The sequence below is a fragment of the Malaclemys terrapin genome, chromosome 11 (assembly GCF_027887155.1).
Source record: "Malaclemys terrapin pileata isolate rMalTer1 chromosome 11, rMalTer1.hap1, whole genome shotgun sequence".
Lineage (NCBI taxonomy): Eukaryota > Metazoa > Chordata > Testudines > Emydidae > Malaclemys > Malaclemys terrapin.
In genome coordinates, this window is record NC_071515.1 from 8782660 (window position 1) to 8796218 (window position 13559).

The window sequence follows — 13559 nt, forward strand, 5'->3', positions numbered from 1 at the left end:
CGCATGAGGCCCATAAAGAACATGGCATCAAAAGCATTTATTGTTGGAGTGGTACAGTTATGAATTATGCTTAGCAACTGGATCTATGAAATTAGTAGAGATACAGCATGAAACATTTCAAAGGTATTTTCCAACAACCTGTAATTTCTACCATCTTGAAATACTACACTGGCACCTATATCTGATTAACACAAGCTTAAAAACTAGAGCTGTGAAACAGAGGCTGTGGACTTGGAAACAATACCTTCACTGATGAATGTCCAAGGACTAAAGAATTAAGGGTGCTAAAGGGAGTACAGAAATCCTGACTAAAGAGTTAATCAGATATATAAACAGGTTTTAAGATGGGAGCCTTATATAGAATGCGACAAGAGGCATGGCTTTCAGTTGCTTACCCAACATACCTGTGACATCCAGGGGACGCTTCTTAAGAGCAGTAACCACTGGGCCATCTTTCCTGCGTAACAGGGGACTGCTCCGTCTTTCAGCAACTTTCTGCTTTAATCTGGATCGTAACTTCAGGTTGGGTTCAGATGCTGTACAAAGAAAGGAAAATTCAGCACGGAATGCAGAGTTCCATTTAATATCATCTTATTCATTGTTTTCTGCCAACTATATTGGCTAATCTTCAATGAAGGATACCACAGAAATGTAAGGGAAATTAGTCATATGACATAATTGGAATAAAGAATTATCAGTATAATGAAAAAATACCAACAGATGCCTTCTGCACTAGTTCTGTTAAAACACTGATGATCAGGATTAATAGTGCTTTTTATAAAAATCAATGTTACAATGTTTTACCTATGGACTGGAGACAGTGGTTTGCAGTATGATTTGTTGTAAAGTTCATGAGATCTAATACAAAGTAAGATATTCACCAGTAATATATTTATAACCACTCCACTGCTGACTACTAAGCTTATCACAAAGGTAGAGCCTTGCAATGGATATTCTGTAAATTAATAGAAGTATTAATGGGCCTCTATAGCAGATAACAAAAGAATAATTATCTTAATTTTCCAAGCATAGTTCAAGGATTGTTGTCTGACTAACACACACCCAATACTTTGAAAGTTTATCTTAAAGTGTATGACTACCTTAAGGTCATCAGGACTGCCAAGAGGAGGTTTATGGCCTCAGGAAATTTGTAAAATTTGAACCCCTTTACATCATGTGATACACATTTCAACTATCCCCTTAAATGAAAGTTTCAGGCATGGGAATGTTCCAAGATGCTATATTCATCAAATGCAAGAATCAGGAGATGTGCACAGAACCTTCACCACAACCTCCTAAGTAGGAATCATAAAAGAAACAGTGAACTGCCAGCACTCCGTGTCTCAAATAAATATTTTTCAATAGGTAAGGAAGCCATGAGAAAGGGAAAAGATTCCCACAGGAAGACATCTTTCTTTGTAAACTTGGTGCGCTCTTGAGTATATCTGAAATATTTCCTTGAGTGCTTCAAGGCTCCTGACATTTACTGGATTTGTGAACTTACCCAATCTTTCCCTTCCTCCGCTCTCCAGCAAGTTCTATGCTCTCACCACTAAATACTGATACACTTGATTCTTTGTGCCCAAGGATAGACAATGTAAAACTTCTTCAGCAGACTTGAAGTCGGATTTACAAACTGATTTTGTTTAACAAAGTCTGGCTACAGCTTTATTTCCCGCTAGAGTGTGTAGAAGGCCAATACAGAATGTTTTAATTGTGGAGAGCACACAAACTGGAAGTTGACGACTTCATGATCAAATATTTGCTTAAAAGTTCTCAAATATTTTGCTTAAATACTAAGTTGCTTAAAACTGTTCTCTGATGAAACTTTAGAAAAGGAGCGTTTCATGAATTTACCACAGACAGAAAAAAAGTCTACCTAAATTTGCTTTAAAAAAGATAAAGGAGGTACTTTTAAAAAGTGTCAGACTCATGAAGATGATGTTTAAAATTCAATTTGAAATCCATCAGTGAAGGGCAAAATCATGTTATTTGCCATTTACATAAAGAAAGCAAGTGGAATGTATATAAAACTGTTTGCCAGAAGGACAAAATTAAAGAAGAGGCTATTTAAATAACAATTGCACTTTCTTCAATGTTAGTTTATTTAAAAAAAAAAAAAAAAAAAAAAAAAAGCTCTGCTTTAAAGGGAAGGACCTAATCTTAGTTTAAAAGAAGACAATAGACATGAGAACACTCAGAGCCTCATGGTAGATAATTTACACTTGCAGCAAATTTACATTTTAAATATACTAATTGTTTAGTCTATAATTTAAAAATGAAGCAAAGCAATGTTTCATATAGATGTGGTTATGTATATTGTGCATATATATGGAGTATCTACATATGCATGCAATGTAGGCATAGTCTACAGTTGGTTAAAGCATATGTCTTCTGACAAAGAAAAATATGACAATATATATTACATTAAAATGAGGATTTCATTCATATTATTTATTCCTGTATGGTATTTGTGTGAATTATGTTTTGTGTCGGGAATAGACACATCACTGTATTTTAAAGGTATATAATGAACGAAGTGTCTAAGTATGAAACACCTTAAAAATGGAGAAAAAAAAATCAGGGGATCAGATTAGTTAATTTTACAAATGATGCTACAAGTCTGAATATACTAATAAGAATCCTTCCCTGCAACAAGAATTTCAATGTGAATGAAAATAAGGAACCACATGCTTAAACAAAACATCTCCAAAGGAAGATATGACCATCCAAAGAAAACACACTGGAACTTCCCAGACAAATGTATTACATGGTGTTCTTCATCCCCTCCTCATATTGAGATAAATTTCAAAATAGTGAGAAGTTGTTTAAACCCTTACCATTCTACAACTAAAAGTTTAGACTTTGTTCTACAATATTCCTTTTTATTTTTTTATACTAATCCTATACAGAAATCTTTATCAAAACTCCAAGGACTTTTTAAACATTGGTATCCCATTTCACCTGTCATTCATATGTGTGGTACATGAAAATATCTGTATACATTTCACTAGGTGTTATGTAACTCGGAATTAAGTGAATTGAATTAAAAACACCCTGCCAGCAGCACAGAATGATCTGAAATTCTAGGTATTTACATATGTCATTTCTGAATGTGTCAGAGTTATGAAGAGTTTCAATTTTCGACAAGGCATATTGAAAGCTCAGTCAGGACCAATAAGCTTTGTTTCTTTTACTGTCATCTTAAAAAAAAAAATGCTACCTAAATTTAAGAGACCTATACTTCAAAAGTATAAATAAGAAAATAACATGAATCAGCCAGCACATAACTCACACAATATTGTGTAGTTTGAGTTCAATTTTCTTTAAGAAACATCAGTTCTACTGAAAATCAACTGAAATTCATCCCACTATACAATGTCTCCAAATGAAGTGTTGCTCAGAATCTTAATGCAATCTACAGTGCTTGGAAGTCAATCTCAAAAGCTTTGTACTCTTCAGGTCACGTAATGTCTTCTTATCTAACGGTACACACTTATTAATTCAAAAATTCAGTTAGGTACTTATTCAGCCAGATAATTAAGGACATGCCTAACTTTAAGCATATTGTTAGTCTTACTGAAGTCAATGGGACCATTCATATATTCAATTACCTTACTGAATTGTGGCCTTAGTGCCTCAGTTTATTTAGAGAAAATATATTACTCCTGGGACAAGTCTGCACCACTGCGCACATGCAGAATTCGTGTCTCCTGCAGATTTCTTTGCTTCCCCACAGAAAAATGGGGAAGTAAAGAAATCTGCAAGGAACAAACGCCCCTTCCCCGAAAGTCCAGGCATGTTGGTTCGAGCACCCATAGCAGCTGACAGAGACGTAAATGAGTGCATGGGGAACGGGGGTTGGGCATGCATGTGTGTCAGTCACTGCAAGGGAGGGCGGGGCTGGGTAGGCATGTATGCAAGCAAGAGACACTCTTGCTCAGTCTGGTGTGGAGGGATAGGGCTTTGGGTTGTTTGGAGGTAGGTATGAGGCAGGCTCTGTCCCCTCAGGCAGAGCAGAAAATGTAGCAGCCTGCCTGCCTAGTTGTTCCTATTGTTGTTAGTTAATTGGTCCCATTTGTAGTGAATTCCCCCAGGAGCATAAAACAGGTGTAAAACTTTTAAGGACCCTTTACATTACAATAAGGCTCCTTTACACCACTCTGGCAATGACAGTAAGGGAATCCTCAGCTAGGAAGATCTATGTGCTCTCTCACTTTTTTCCTGTGCCAGAGTGGCACAATGGGGTAGATTACAATTCAGGATCTATTTTACTTACTACCCATTTAAAAAAAAGACTGAGGAAAATAAAATGTTTATCAAGCGGTCAATAAAATGTCAGGACTGTCCGAACCAGGCACTTTCAAAAGTAGCTAGCCAGGATTATAAGTGGAATGCAGGGTATTGGTTATCAAGTATTTGTAACTTAACTCTCATGTGTTTAGGAAGTGGTGAATAGTTAGTGACTTTTTTCTGTACTGTAGTTTAAATAAATTACTAAAATAATTTAAACTGGCTTGATTATATTGCGTTATTTTGACAAATAAAATATGCAGAATTTAAAAAATTTTCACGCAGAATTCCCCCAAGAGTAATATGTTCTCTCTTCTCTCTCAGGCTTCTCTATTGCATGCGGAACATAGGGCCTTCACCACTGCCTTTATGGGGGCACACAAGCCTTCCTGCCATGTCAAAGCAAAGTCCATGGGCAAGGAGAGGGAGAAAACATGTTGTGAGTAAATTAATAACTTAAGAAATTAAGACATGTAGAACAACTGCTTCCCCGGTCCACAGGGTTTCCTAAACAAGATACCCATCGTGTGCTTTTCCACAGGATACAATATGACTTGAGCCATTCTATCTGGCTTCTTTCAGCCTCACTGTTTTCCTCCCTGAAACTATTCATTTAAAGTGGTCTTCTGAAGTGACCTTACATACTGCCTCATTTGCTATTAAGGCTAGCAGCATAAGAGATGTAGCATTTTTCATATTACCAATACAACACATTTATGGGAGAAATAATCAGACAGATGTGCCAGGAGTAAACCTATCTTTACAGTTATTAAGGGTAGTTCTTTAGTATTTCTAAGAAATACTGACTTTCACAATAAGTTTTGCAAAGGGCAAATGCTATGAGAACTACTTGCTACAGCAAGAGGAACATTCCAGTACCAACACTAAGAAGGAACTGAGAGGGAGGGGGGGGCCGGCAGCCACACTTATACCGGTGCATATGCACGCCACTCCAGAGAACGCCAGAGCAGTTTATACCACTGAGGGTATAAACTTACGGCACCGGTGCATGTGGCGAGTGCACACGCCTACAATAGAATGGACATGAGCAAGCACTTGAAGAAGAACTCTTGTTTTCTGTGGTTGCATGGACAGCTTGGTAGAGCTGTGGGGAAGGGCTTCTACTGTATTTTTATGTATGGCTCTTCATCCTAATTAAAATCTATGTTTATATTAAAACAACATGGGGAATATTAAACCTAAATAAAATTAAAATGACTTGTGCTGGGGGTTTGTTAGGATGAAATGTTTATTAGTGGTCAAAAGAAGCTTTGATTTTAGGATTTTAGGATAAAAACAAAGGCTAGTCACACTTCTTTTATAGCTTTGCTATAGTTTGCTTGCCTGACTGTAGAAGAAATCAAAATAGCAGCAGAGTGGAGTATACTGTGAGGAGTTCCTTTGTAACTGTCCAGACATTTCATGAGAATGCCTAGAACATACAGCTTCATGTGTGGAAAGGCCCTAAACTAGGGATGCTGCTGCTCTTGTGCTGACATCACGCCTACAGTTACAGAAAAACACCAGTGTCTTGCTGTGACACTTTCCAGGGATACCAGGCTACCACCTGCCCTTAATATGAGGAAGCCTTGTCTGGGCCTGCTGGGGTTCAGCTCCCTAACTCCATTGGCCACAAGCAACACAAGTGCTCTCCTCTAGGCCTGCACAGGCCTTTCTGCCTCTCCACAGAGTAGCGATTGGTTCATTCCAACTCTGAGCCCTCTGAGTGTCTCTGTGGAACGTCCAGTCCCTGCTTCACTGCACACTCACAGTACTCAGAGATCGGCTGATTCCAAAGGAACAGTATACTTGAGCTTACCAGTTCCACTGCTGAAGGCTTACATCACATCTCCGCTTAACACACAGTTCTTAGATACTTTGTTAAATACGCTTTTACTTGTTTTCATGATACACGTATCGGGATTCGAGTGATAGCAAGTAGAAGTACTGGAAACAAATGGTTATGATTTTACTTTATACGTAACATGCATTCTAGAACTTAGCCTTACTTAACTAGATACATTTCTGTCTTATAGAGTAATGCTCATACCAAAGCCCTTACAGATTTGGCTGTGATCTTCCATTCATGTGTGCCTCCTTGGTGAAAGATCCAGGGTATGTCACCGCACTCCCAGATACTCCAGAACTATCCATTATCCTTACTCATAACTGGGATCCCCCGGATTGTGGCTTTTCCCTCTCATCAATATCGAAATCTCCTGATTGTTCTCGAGCTCAGTATACAAATAGACACGCATTGTGAGGCGGACAATACCCACTAGACAATGACCAGACTGGGAGATAAATATCTGTTACCTCCTGCCTCAAAGGAACATTCCTGAGGTATGTCACCTGCTGGTTACCTGCCTTAAGAACATAACTTTCCGTATGGACCCAGCTCCTTAAATATTATCTGTATGTACATTTTGCAATGATTATGATGACCAATGGGCTACCAACTCTTGGTAGAGACCTCACATGCCACCCTTTCGGGAACTGTTGTGCATATATTGAATGCAGGGGATCCCTGCAATTCCCGGTACACCCCCTGAGCCCTCTGCTGGCTGGCATCAAGAGGTCCCATGGTCACTCTTGCATAACAGAAAGCAAATTTATATCAGCTAATGAAGAGGGAAGACAATGAATGGGAGGAAAGGAGCATAAGGGCCAAGTGTTCAACAGAAGAAGAAAAGTTGCTGCCGGGTGCAGAGCACTTCTGAAAAATCAGACCACTTCATTTAGGTGCTTAATGGGGAGCCGAGCTCTCTTGAAATGCATAGGGAGAGCATCTAGTCTTTAGATAGCTGTACCTATTGGGTTCCGGGAAGTGGGCGGGCGTAAGCCCGCCCACTGCTAAAGGATCTCCCCCAGCCTAAGGGGAGGATCCACAGGACCTGGAACTCAAATAATTACGGGGGACAACTAATGTAAAAACAGGGACAGGAGTGCGGTCAAAGGGTCAAAAGAAGAGAACCAAACGGGGACACCGAGCAGAGAACCCCAGACTTTAGATAGCTGTAGCAGGGTGGTTACCCCGCTCCTGCCTGAGGGGTTTAAAACAGCCCTGGCAGAGGGCTGGGGCAAAGGGAAAAGCTACTGGGCTGATTGGGGAAGTAGCCACAGCTGGGCTGCCCCATTAGGCCCCAGCTGGCCTGTATAAAAAGGCTGGAAGCCAGGACCTCAGTAGTCTCTCTGCACTCAGAGAGAGAAGGGTCTGGCTGCAGGGAGCAGAGACAAGGTACCTGAATGGAGCAGGGCTGGGGAAAGGCTGAGGAGCTGGGGAGCTCCAGCCTGGAAAGCCCCACGCTGCGGCCTAGTATTAGGCCAAGGGGTACTGGGGGTTGCAGAGGGCAGCCCATGGGTAGGCCAAGGCAGCAGGTCCAAACCCAACCTTGCCTGTGATGAGGGGCCTATACTGCAGTCTGCCCCAGGGAGCGGGGGCTAGTTGGTGACTGGCAGTGGCCTTATTCTGAGGCGAGGTAGGGATAGTGGGTAGGGATTCCCCAGGGAGGGGAGACCCTAGTACTGAGAGGTGTACTGCCAGGGGGCTGCACCCCAGATACAAGGGCACCGGGGTCCAGGAGGGACACGGGGGCCAGAGGACAGGCAGATCACCGGCCTGCAGGGGGCGCTCCAGGATGCTGGAAGAGCTAATTCCCAGAAGAGACCAGCAGGAAGCGCCGCAGGGGTGAGTCCACTCCTCTACAATAGCAAAGGCCAAAAGTGCTTGAGTTACTGTAATGGCTACAGAGAGCATGATGCTGGGCATCCATTGCAAGCTGGCATAGCAGGAGGATGGCAACAGTGCCTCAGAAATATCAGAAAGAGGTCAAACTACAGTGATAAGCCAAAACAGGGGGTGCGTTAGTATGTTACTGGAGCATGTCTCAATTAGAATGAGGTTTATTGGTACTAGAATAAGACTGATGAAGTTGAAATTTTATTTGTTGAAAACAAGTTTGATGGTATTTATAGAACACGTTCATAGTGAAGAATGAGAACGGAAGTATGGAAGGGATAGAAACATTCCCTCTACAACTAACTCTACATGTCATGACATTTTCTAACATTTCCCCTTCCCCAGAATACATCCACATCTTCAGTTGTGCTTTTTAGACAAAACCTGACTCTCTTTCTGCTGCAATAGGTGGCCAAAAGACCCTTTTTCAACTCCCACCTATTATAAGAACAACATGGGGAATATTAAATCTAAGTTAACATAAGCAGTACTCCCAATTTAATTTCTGGAATACAAAGTGGGAGCTCACCAGGGGCAGAAAGGGCAGCTAGGTTCATTATGGGGGCCAGAAGACACAGTTCAGAGCTTCTGCTCCTCTCCCCATCTGCTACCTTCATCCCCCAACAAAAGTTAATCCAATAAGGTCAAGAAACTGAGGGCAGCTCTTAGTTCTTCCTTTAGTTAGGGGCTATTTCAAAACAGCTCAGCTGCCTCATGTGCACCTTGGAGCACTGTGGTAGGTTGGGAGGGGAAATAGTAGCTTTCCTTTGATGCGTCACTATTCATGCTCCTTTTCCATCAGGACATCAAAGGGAAGCCATGGCTCCTTCCCCCCTCCCATAGCCCTTAGCAGTGCAAGAGAGCTGGCTGGACTGCTTTAGTGTGGCTCCCGACTGAGGAAGCTGAACTAGAAACTGCACTAAAGCCTGCCCATTCAGGTTCTTAATCTAGTGTAGGTGGGCTAGGACAGAAGTCAGCAGGTGGTAGGAGAGAAGGGCTCCATGGCAGGTGATTTGCAAGCTTTGACTGCATTTGCAGCTAAAGCCTGTAAACGTGTCTTTTTTTTTTTTTTTTTTATAAAGAAAATCCCTAACATGCATTTTAGAGTTGATTTTCTGAAAGGACATGGGGGAAGATATTAAAAGCAAGCCTCTCCCCCAACTTGCTGTTTGGTTTCTTTTACTATTTTCTAGAATGTCTACAGCTTGACCTGAATAGATGTTCTACAGAACTAAAATACTAGGCAATTTTTATGCATTTTACTTTTAGTAACATATATACACCCAAAGGCTATTCCCCTCCCCACTTTGTACAGGAAATACAGATGTCTTAATAGATTGATGACTACTTCTCATTAGAAGAGTATGCCCTGAAGTAACGTGTGGATATATGGTACAAAGCATGTAATGCAGGAGAACCAGAACTTGGATCACGTCAGCATCAGGAAATACAAGATGGGTGGGAAAACAAAGATTCTCTTAAACTTGAGTGACACTCTATGTAGTACAAAACTCAAAGACTTTCTCTAAATTATACTCCCACACGACATTGGGATTTCAGCCTACTCTATTTTCCTCTAAACAATCTTTGTCATAAAACAAGCCACTTCACACATCCAAAGGATCAGAATCAGCTCAGAGAGGTATGAAGTGTTTCTTGATGAATGCAGTATTTTAATGACAAAATGTAATTTCTTTTTAACACAACGTGTTCAGTACAATTCTACCAGTTTAGCAATATAATACCACCCTACCCATGTTCTTGCAACATCAAAGAAACAAACAATTTTTTTTTTCACCCTGTAGCTATTGGGCATGTTCCCCTCCTGCTCTCACTCACAGACTCTTGCCTGATGCATGGAGACACATGGGAATGAGTGCTAAACAATAGGAGATCGTTGTTCTATTACAATTATCCATTTTCTTATCCTGCATCCATCACCACAGGATCTACGCATCTGTAAGACTGTATTCTTCCCCCCTTTAGAAAACAGCATCAATAAAGGAGACATGTCTTTTACATTGCTATTTAGAAATTGGCCAACTCAGTAGTTTAAAGATTCCATACGATTGTCAGCATGTGTAGTGCATGGGCCAGTCCTTTCCTGTGACAGACTTCAGGAAAATTACTGACCTGTCATTTTGCTCCTCTGAAGCTGCCATCTGCCAGGATTTTCATTCTCAGACCTCAGCTACCTAAAGCAACATAGGAGGATCTACACAAACTCCTGAAGCTGTGGGATTTGGTGGTTTTTTTTTTTTTTTTTTTTTTAAATCGCTAAAGGCAGCAGCAGTAGCAGGATGGAGCACAAACCACCAACTGGTAGTGACCCAGCACTAGCTGAAAAGCCAAGGTAAGCACAGAACTGCTGAAAAACCAAAGCAAGACATAGAGCACTGAAAAATAGATGCTAAGGCACCAGGGCAAATAGCAAAACCATGAAGATTAAGTGCCAAAGTGCTGGTGTCAAGCACCGGCATTGAAGCACTCAGGCAAACTGGCGAGTAATTCTTCAATAATCTGAACCTTACTGGAAGACTGGGTTATGGAAAGGAATCCCCAAAGATGAGTGAAACAGTTCAGAGAAAAGAGCCTGAGTAACAATAGGAAAACTGCACTCCTCCCAACGCCCCTCCCCCTCTGACATTAAGGAGGATCCCAAGGGTAGAAGTTAATCTCAGTGGGCTGGGCTCATACTCTAGTCTGCTACCCCTCCTTAGGGAATAATCATGTCAATAATCAGTTTGGAGATTTCAGTTGTCTCACACCATGGAGCAGAGAATCAGGAGTGAGACTCTTGGCAGATGGTATCTTTTAGAGAATGAGCCTTGTTTTCAGAGGCGGTGAGCACTTATACCTCCCGCTGACGTAAATGGGAGCTCAGCACCTTAGAAAAGAAACCATTCAGGTTAATTTTCACCGTGTTCTATAAAAGTGCGCCTATGTTAAAGAGACGTAGGAAATTTAGTACCGAAGTTCTACCTTTTACGCATTTAAGTAACCAGCACATTAAAAATCTGCTTATCTTTCTTCATTTGCTTTATGGACGGATGGGAAAACATTGGTAATCTGAGGTTTGTAAACATGGGCAAGTAATTTATGAGCATTGTTGGAAAAGATCCCAGGTCTACAGACTCCAAGTCTCCCTGGTTAGCCAGTAGACCAAATTACAAACGGATATATGTAGAGTCCTGTAACACTCTACGCAGACCTGTGAGGCTTGTGAAAATAACTCTGCTGGGCCAGTACCGTTCTCAGTTTGGCTGTGATGTATGACAGAGAAGAGGCAACTGAGGTTGAGGGGAAGGAAGGGAATTGGTATAGGGTTTACACAAGAAAGCCCATTCTGTGTACTCTGACTTTAGCATCTGAAGTTGGAGTTCCATGAGCCGGACTGGGCTGGCACTTCTCTCTCGCCCCCTCAGTGGTCAAGGGTAAGGATGGTTCTTAGTAGTTCCTAGCCAGCCTCTCTCTGAGATCCAAAAGAGTTGTACATAAAGTTGCCAACTTTCCAGTTTTTCAAAACCGAACACCACAGGCCCTTCTGTCGCTTAATCTTCCCTCCCCCGGGACTCACCTGCCACCTGCAGAGCCGGGGTGGGAGGATGTGCTGCTGACCCCACTCCTTAAACGCCGTGCACTGTCAGGATCCCTCCTCCTCCAGCAGCAGCTGCTCTTCCTGCCCTCCCCGTGGCAGAAGCTGAACATGGTTACTGGACTTTTGGTGTCCAGTCAGCGGGGCTGACCAGACACTGCACAGGTCCCCTTTCGACTGGATATTCTAAAACCTGACACCTGGCAATCCTGTCAACTTGTACAGGCTATAAATTATAGTTTGTAATGGCAGCCATTTTCATAGTCCTAGCTTTGGACTGATGGGAAGTTGGTCTAGGTATACCTTTCCCGTTAGGAGTCAGGTTTTCCAGTCAGTCTTTACTGAAAAGAGTGGGCAAGTGCCCATTTCTTTATTTTTTTCTTATAACCATTTTTATACTAATGATGATGGAGGGGACACCTCTGATGAATAACTGGAACAAACCCTGAGACTATATTGATTTGCTCACTTTTGGCAAAGGCTCAAATACAGATAGCAAGACAAAAACAATTTTTACAGTTAACAGATTTCAAGGCCTTATTTTTTATCAGCTGGCTTGCTCCTAATGAGGTGCTGAGTCCTTCCAGAACTGCTGAATTTCAGCAAAAATTAAATGCATTTAGCATCTTGCAGCATTTGGCCCATGATACTGTAGTTACTGTAGGACCTCAGTCTGGCGAGATGCTAACCATTCTCAGTTCCCATAGAAATCAATGGAAGTTCAGGATACACAGTGCCTGACAAAGGGTGGTCGGCACCTTGCAGGATGGACAATCCACAAGAAAAAAAATAGGGTCTTTTCAGATATACAGAACAGTAACATCATTTCTCTTCCTCAGTCTCTTAAGTTTCGGTGTGTGCATTTCAGGACAAAGCAGGACATTACATAGTATTCAAACTTCTCAAAAGTCAAGGGGTAACATGAAAAGCAAAAGCAAAAGAATCAGGATACAGGAATAATAGTAAGTGGGAACCTATATCCCTAATCATGTAAACCTGAATCATAGAATATCAGGGTTGGAAGGGACCTCAGGAGGTCATCTAGTCCAACCCCCTGCTCAAATCATCCCAGCCAGGGCTTTGGCAAGCCTGACCTTAAAAACCTCTAAGGAAGGAGATTCCACCACCTCCCTAGGTAACCCATTCCAGTGCTTCACTACCCTCCTAGTGAAAAAGTTTTTCCTAATATCCAACCTAAACCTCCCCCAGTGCAACTTGAGACCATTACTTCTTGTTCTGTCATCTGCTACCACTGAGAACAGTCTAGATCCATCCTCTTTGGGACTCCCTTTCAGGTAGTTGAAAGCAGCTACCAAACCCCCCTCATTCTTCTCTTCTGCAGACTAAACAATCCCAGTTCCCTCAGCCTCTCCTCAGAAGTCATGTGCTCCAGCCAACTAATCATTTTTGTTGCCCTCCGCTGGACTCTTTCCAATTTTTCCACATCCTTCTGGTACTGTGGGGCCCAAAACTGGACACAGTATTCCAGATGAGGCCTCACCAATGTCGAATAGAGGGGAATGATCATGTCCCTCGATCTGCTGGCAATGCCCCTACTTATACAGCCCAAAATGACGTTAGCCTTCTTGGCCATAAGGGCACACTGTTGACTCATATCCAGAACCATATTAAACAAAACTTCAACAAATACAAGAGTTTCTGACAAACTGCAACAGGTGTTGGAGAGGTTACAAAAGACCACCAAACCTCAGGCCTAGCAAAACCAATAAAAGATTAGCTGTCAGTGGATATTCTGAGACTTCACTACAATAGGCAGCAATTGTTTTAGCTCAGTGCATGGCACCTCAGCAGCTATATTAAATTTGAAAGAGGGTCAGCCTCATTTTAGGAAAACATCATCACTATTTTCTCAACAGCTGCAAAAAGGACTTGTACACTCAGACCCTCATAAAAGAATCTCAATGAATGGAA

At 41.8% G+C, this 13559-nt stretch overlaps 1 protein-coding gene across 8 annotated transcripts in view; it reads right to left on the bottom strand.

The window, feature by feature from the left end:
• Nucleotides 1-13559, bottom strand: part of HDAC4 (histone deacetylase 4) — a 439923-nt gene that overhangs the window by 112614 nt on the left and 313750 nt on the right. For 6 of the 8 annotated variants that reach the window (XM_054043726.1, XM_054043721.1, XM_054043724.1 and 3 more), the window contains one exon: nucleotides 396-536. In XM_054043726.1, the coding sequence (XP_053899701.1) occupies nucleotides 396-536 (141 nt within the window). The remainder of the gene's footprint in view (nucleotides 1-395; nucleotides 537-13559) is intronic. The other 2 variants (XM_054043725.1, XM_054043723.1) reach the window with 1 other exon arrangement.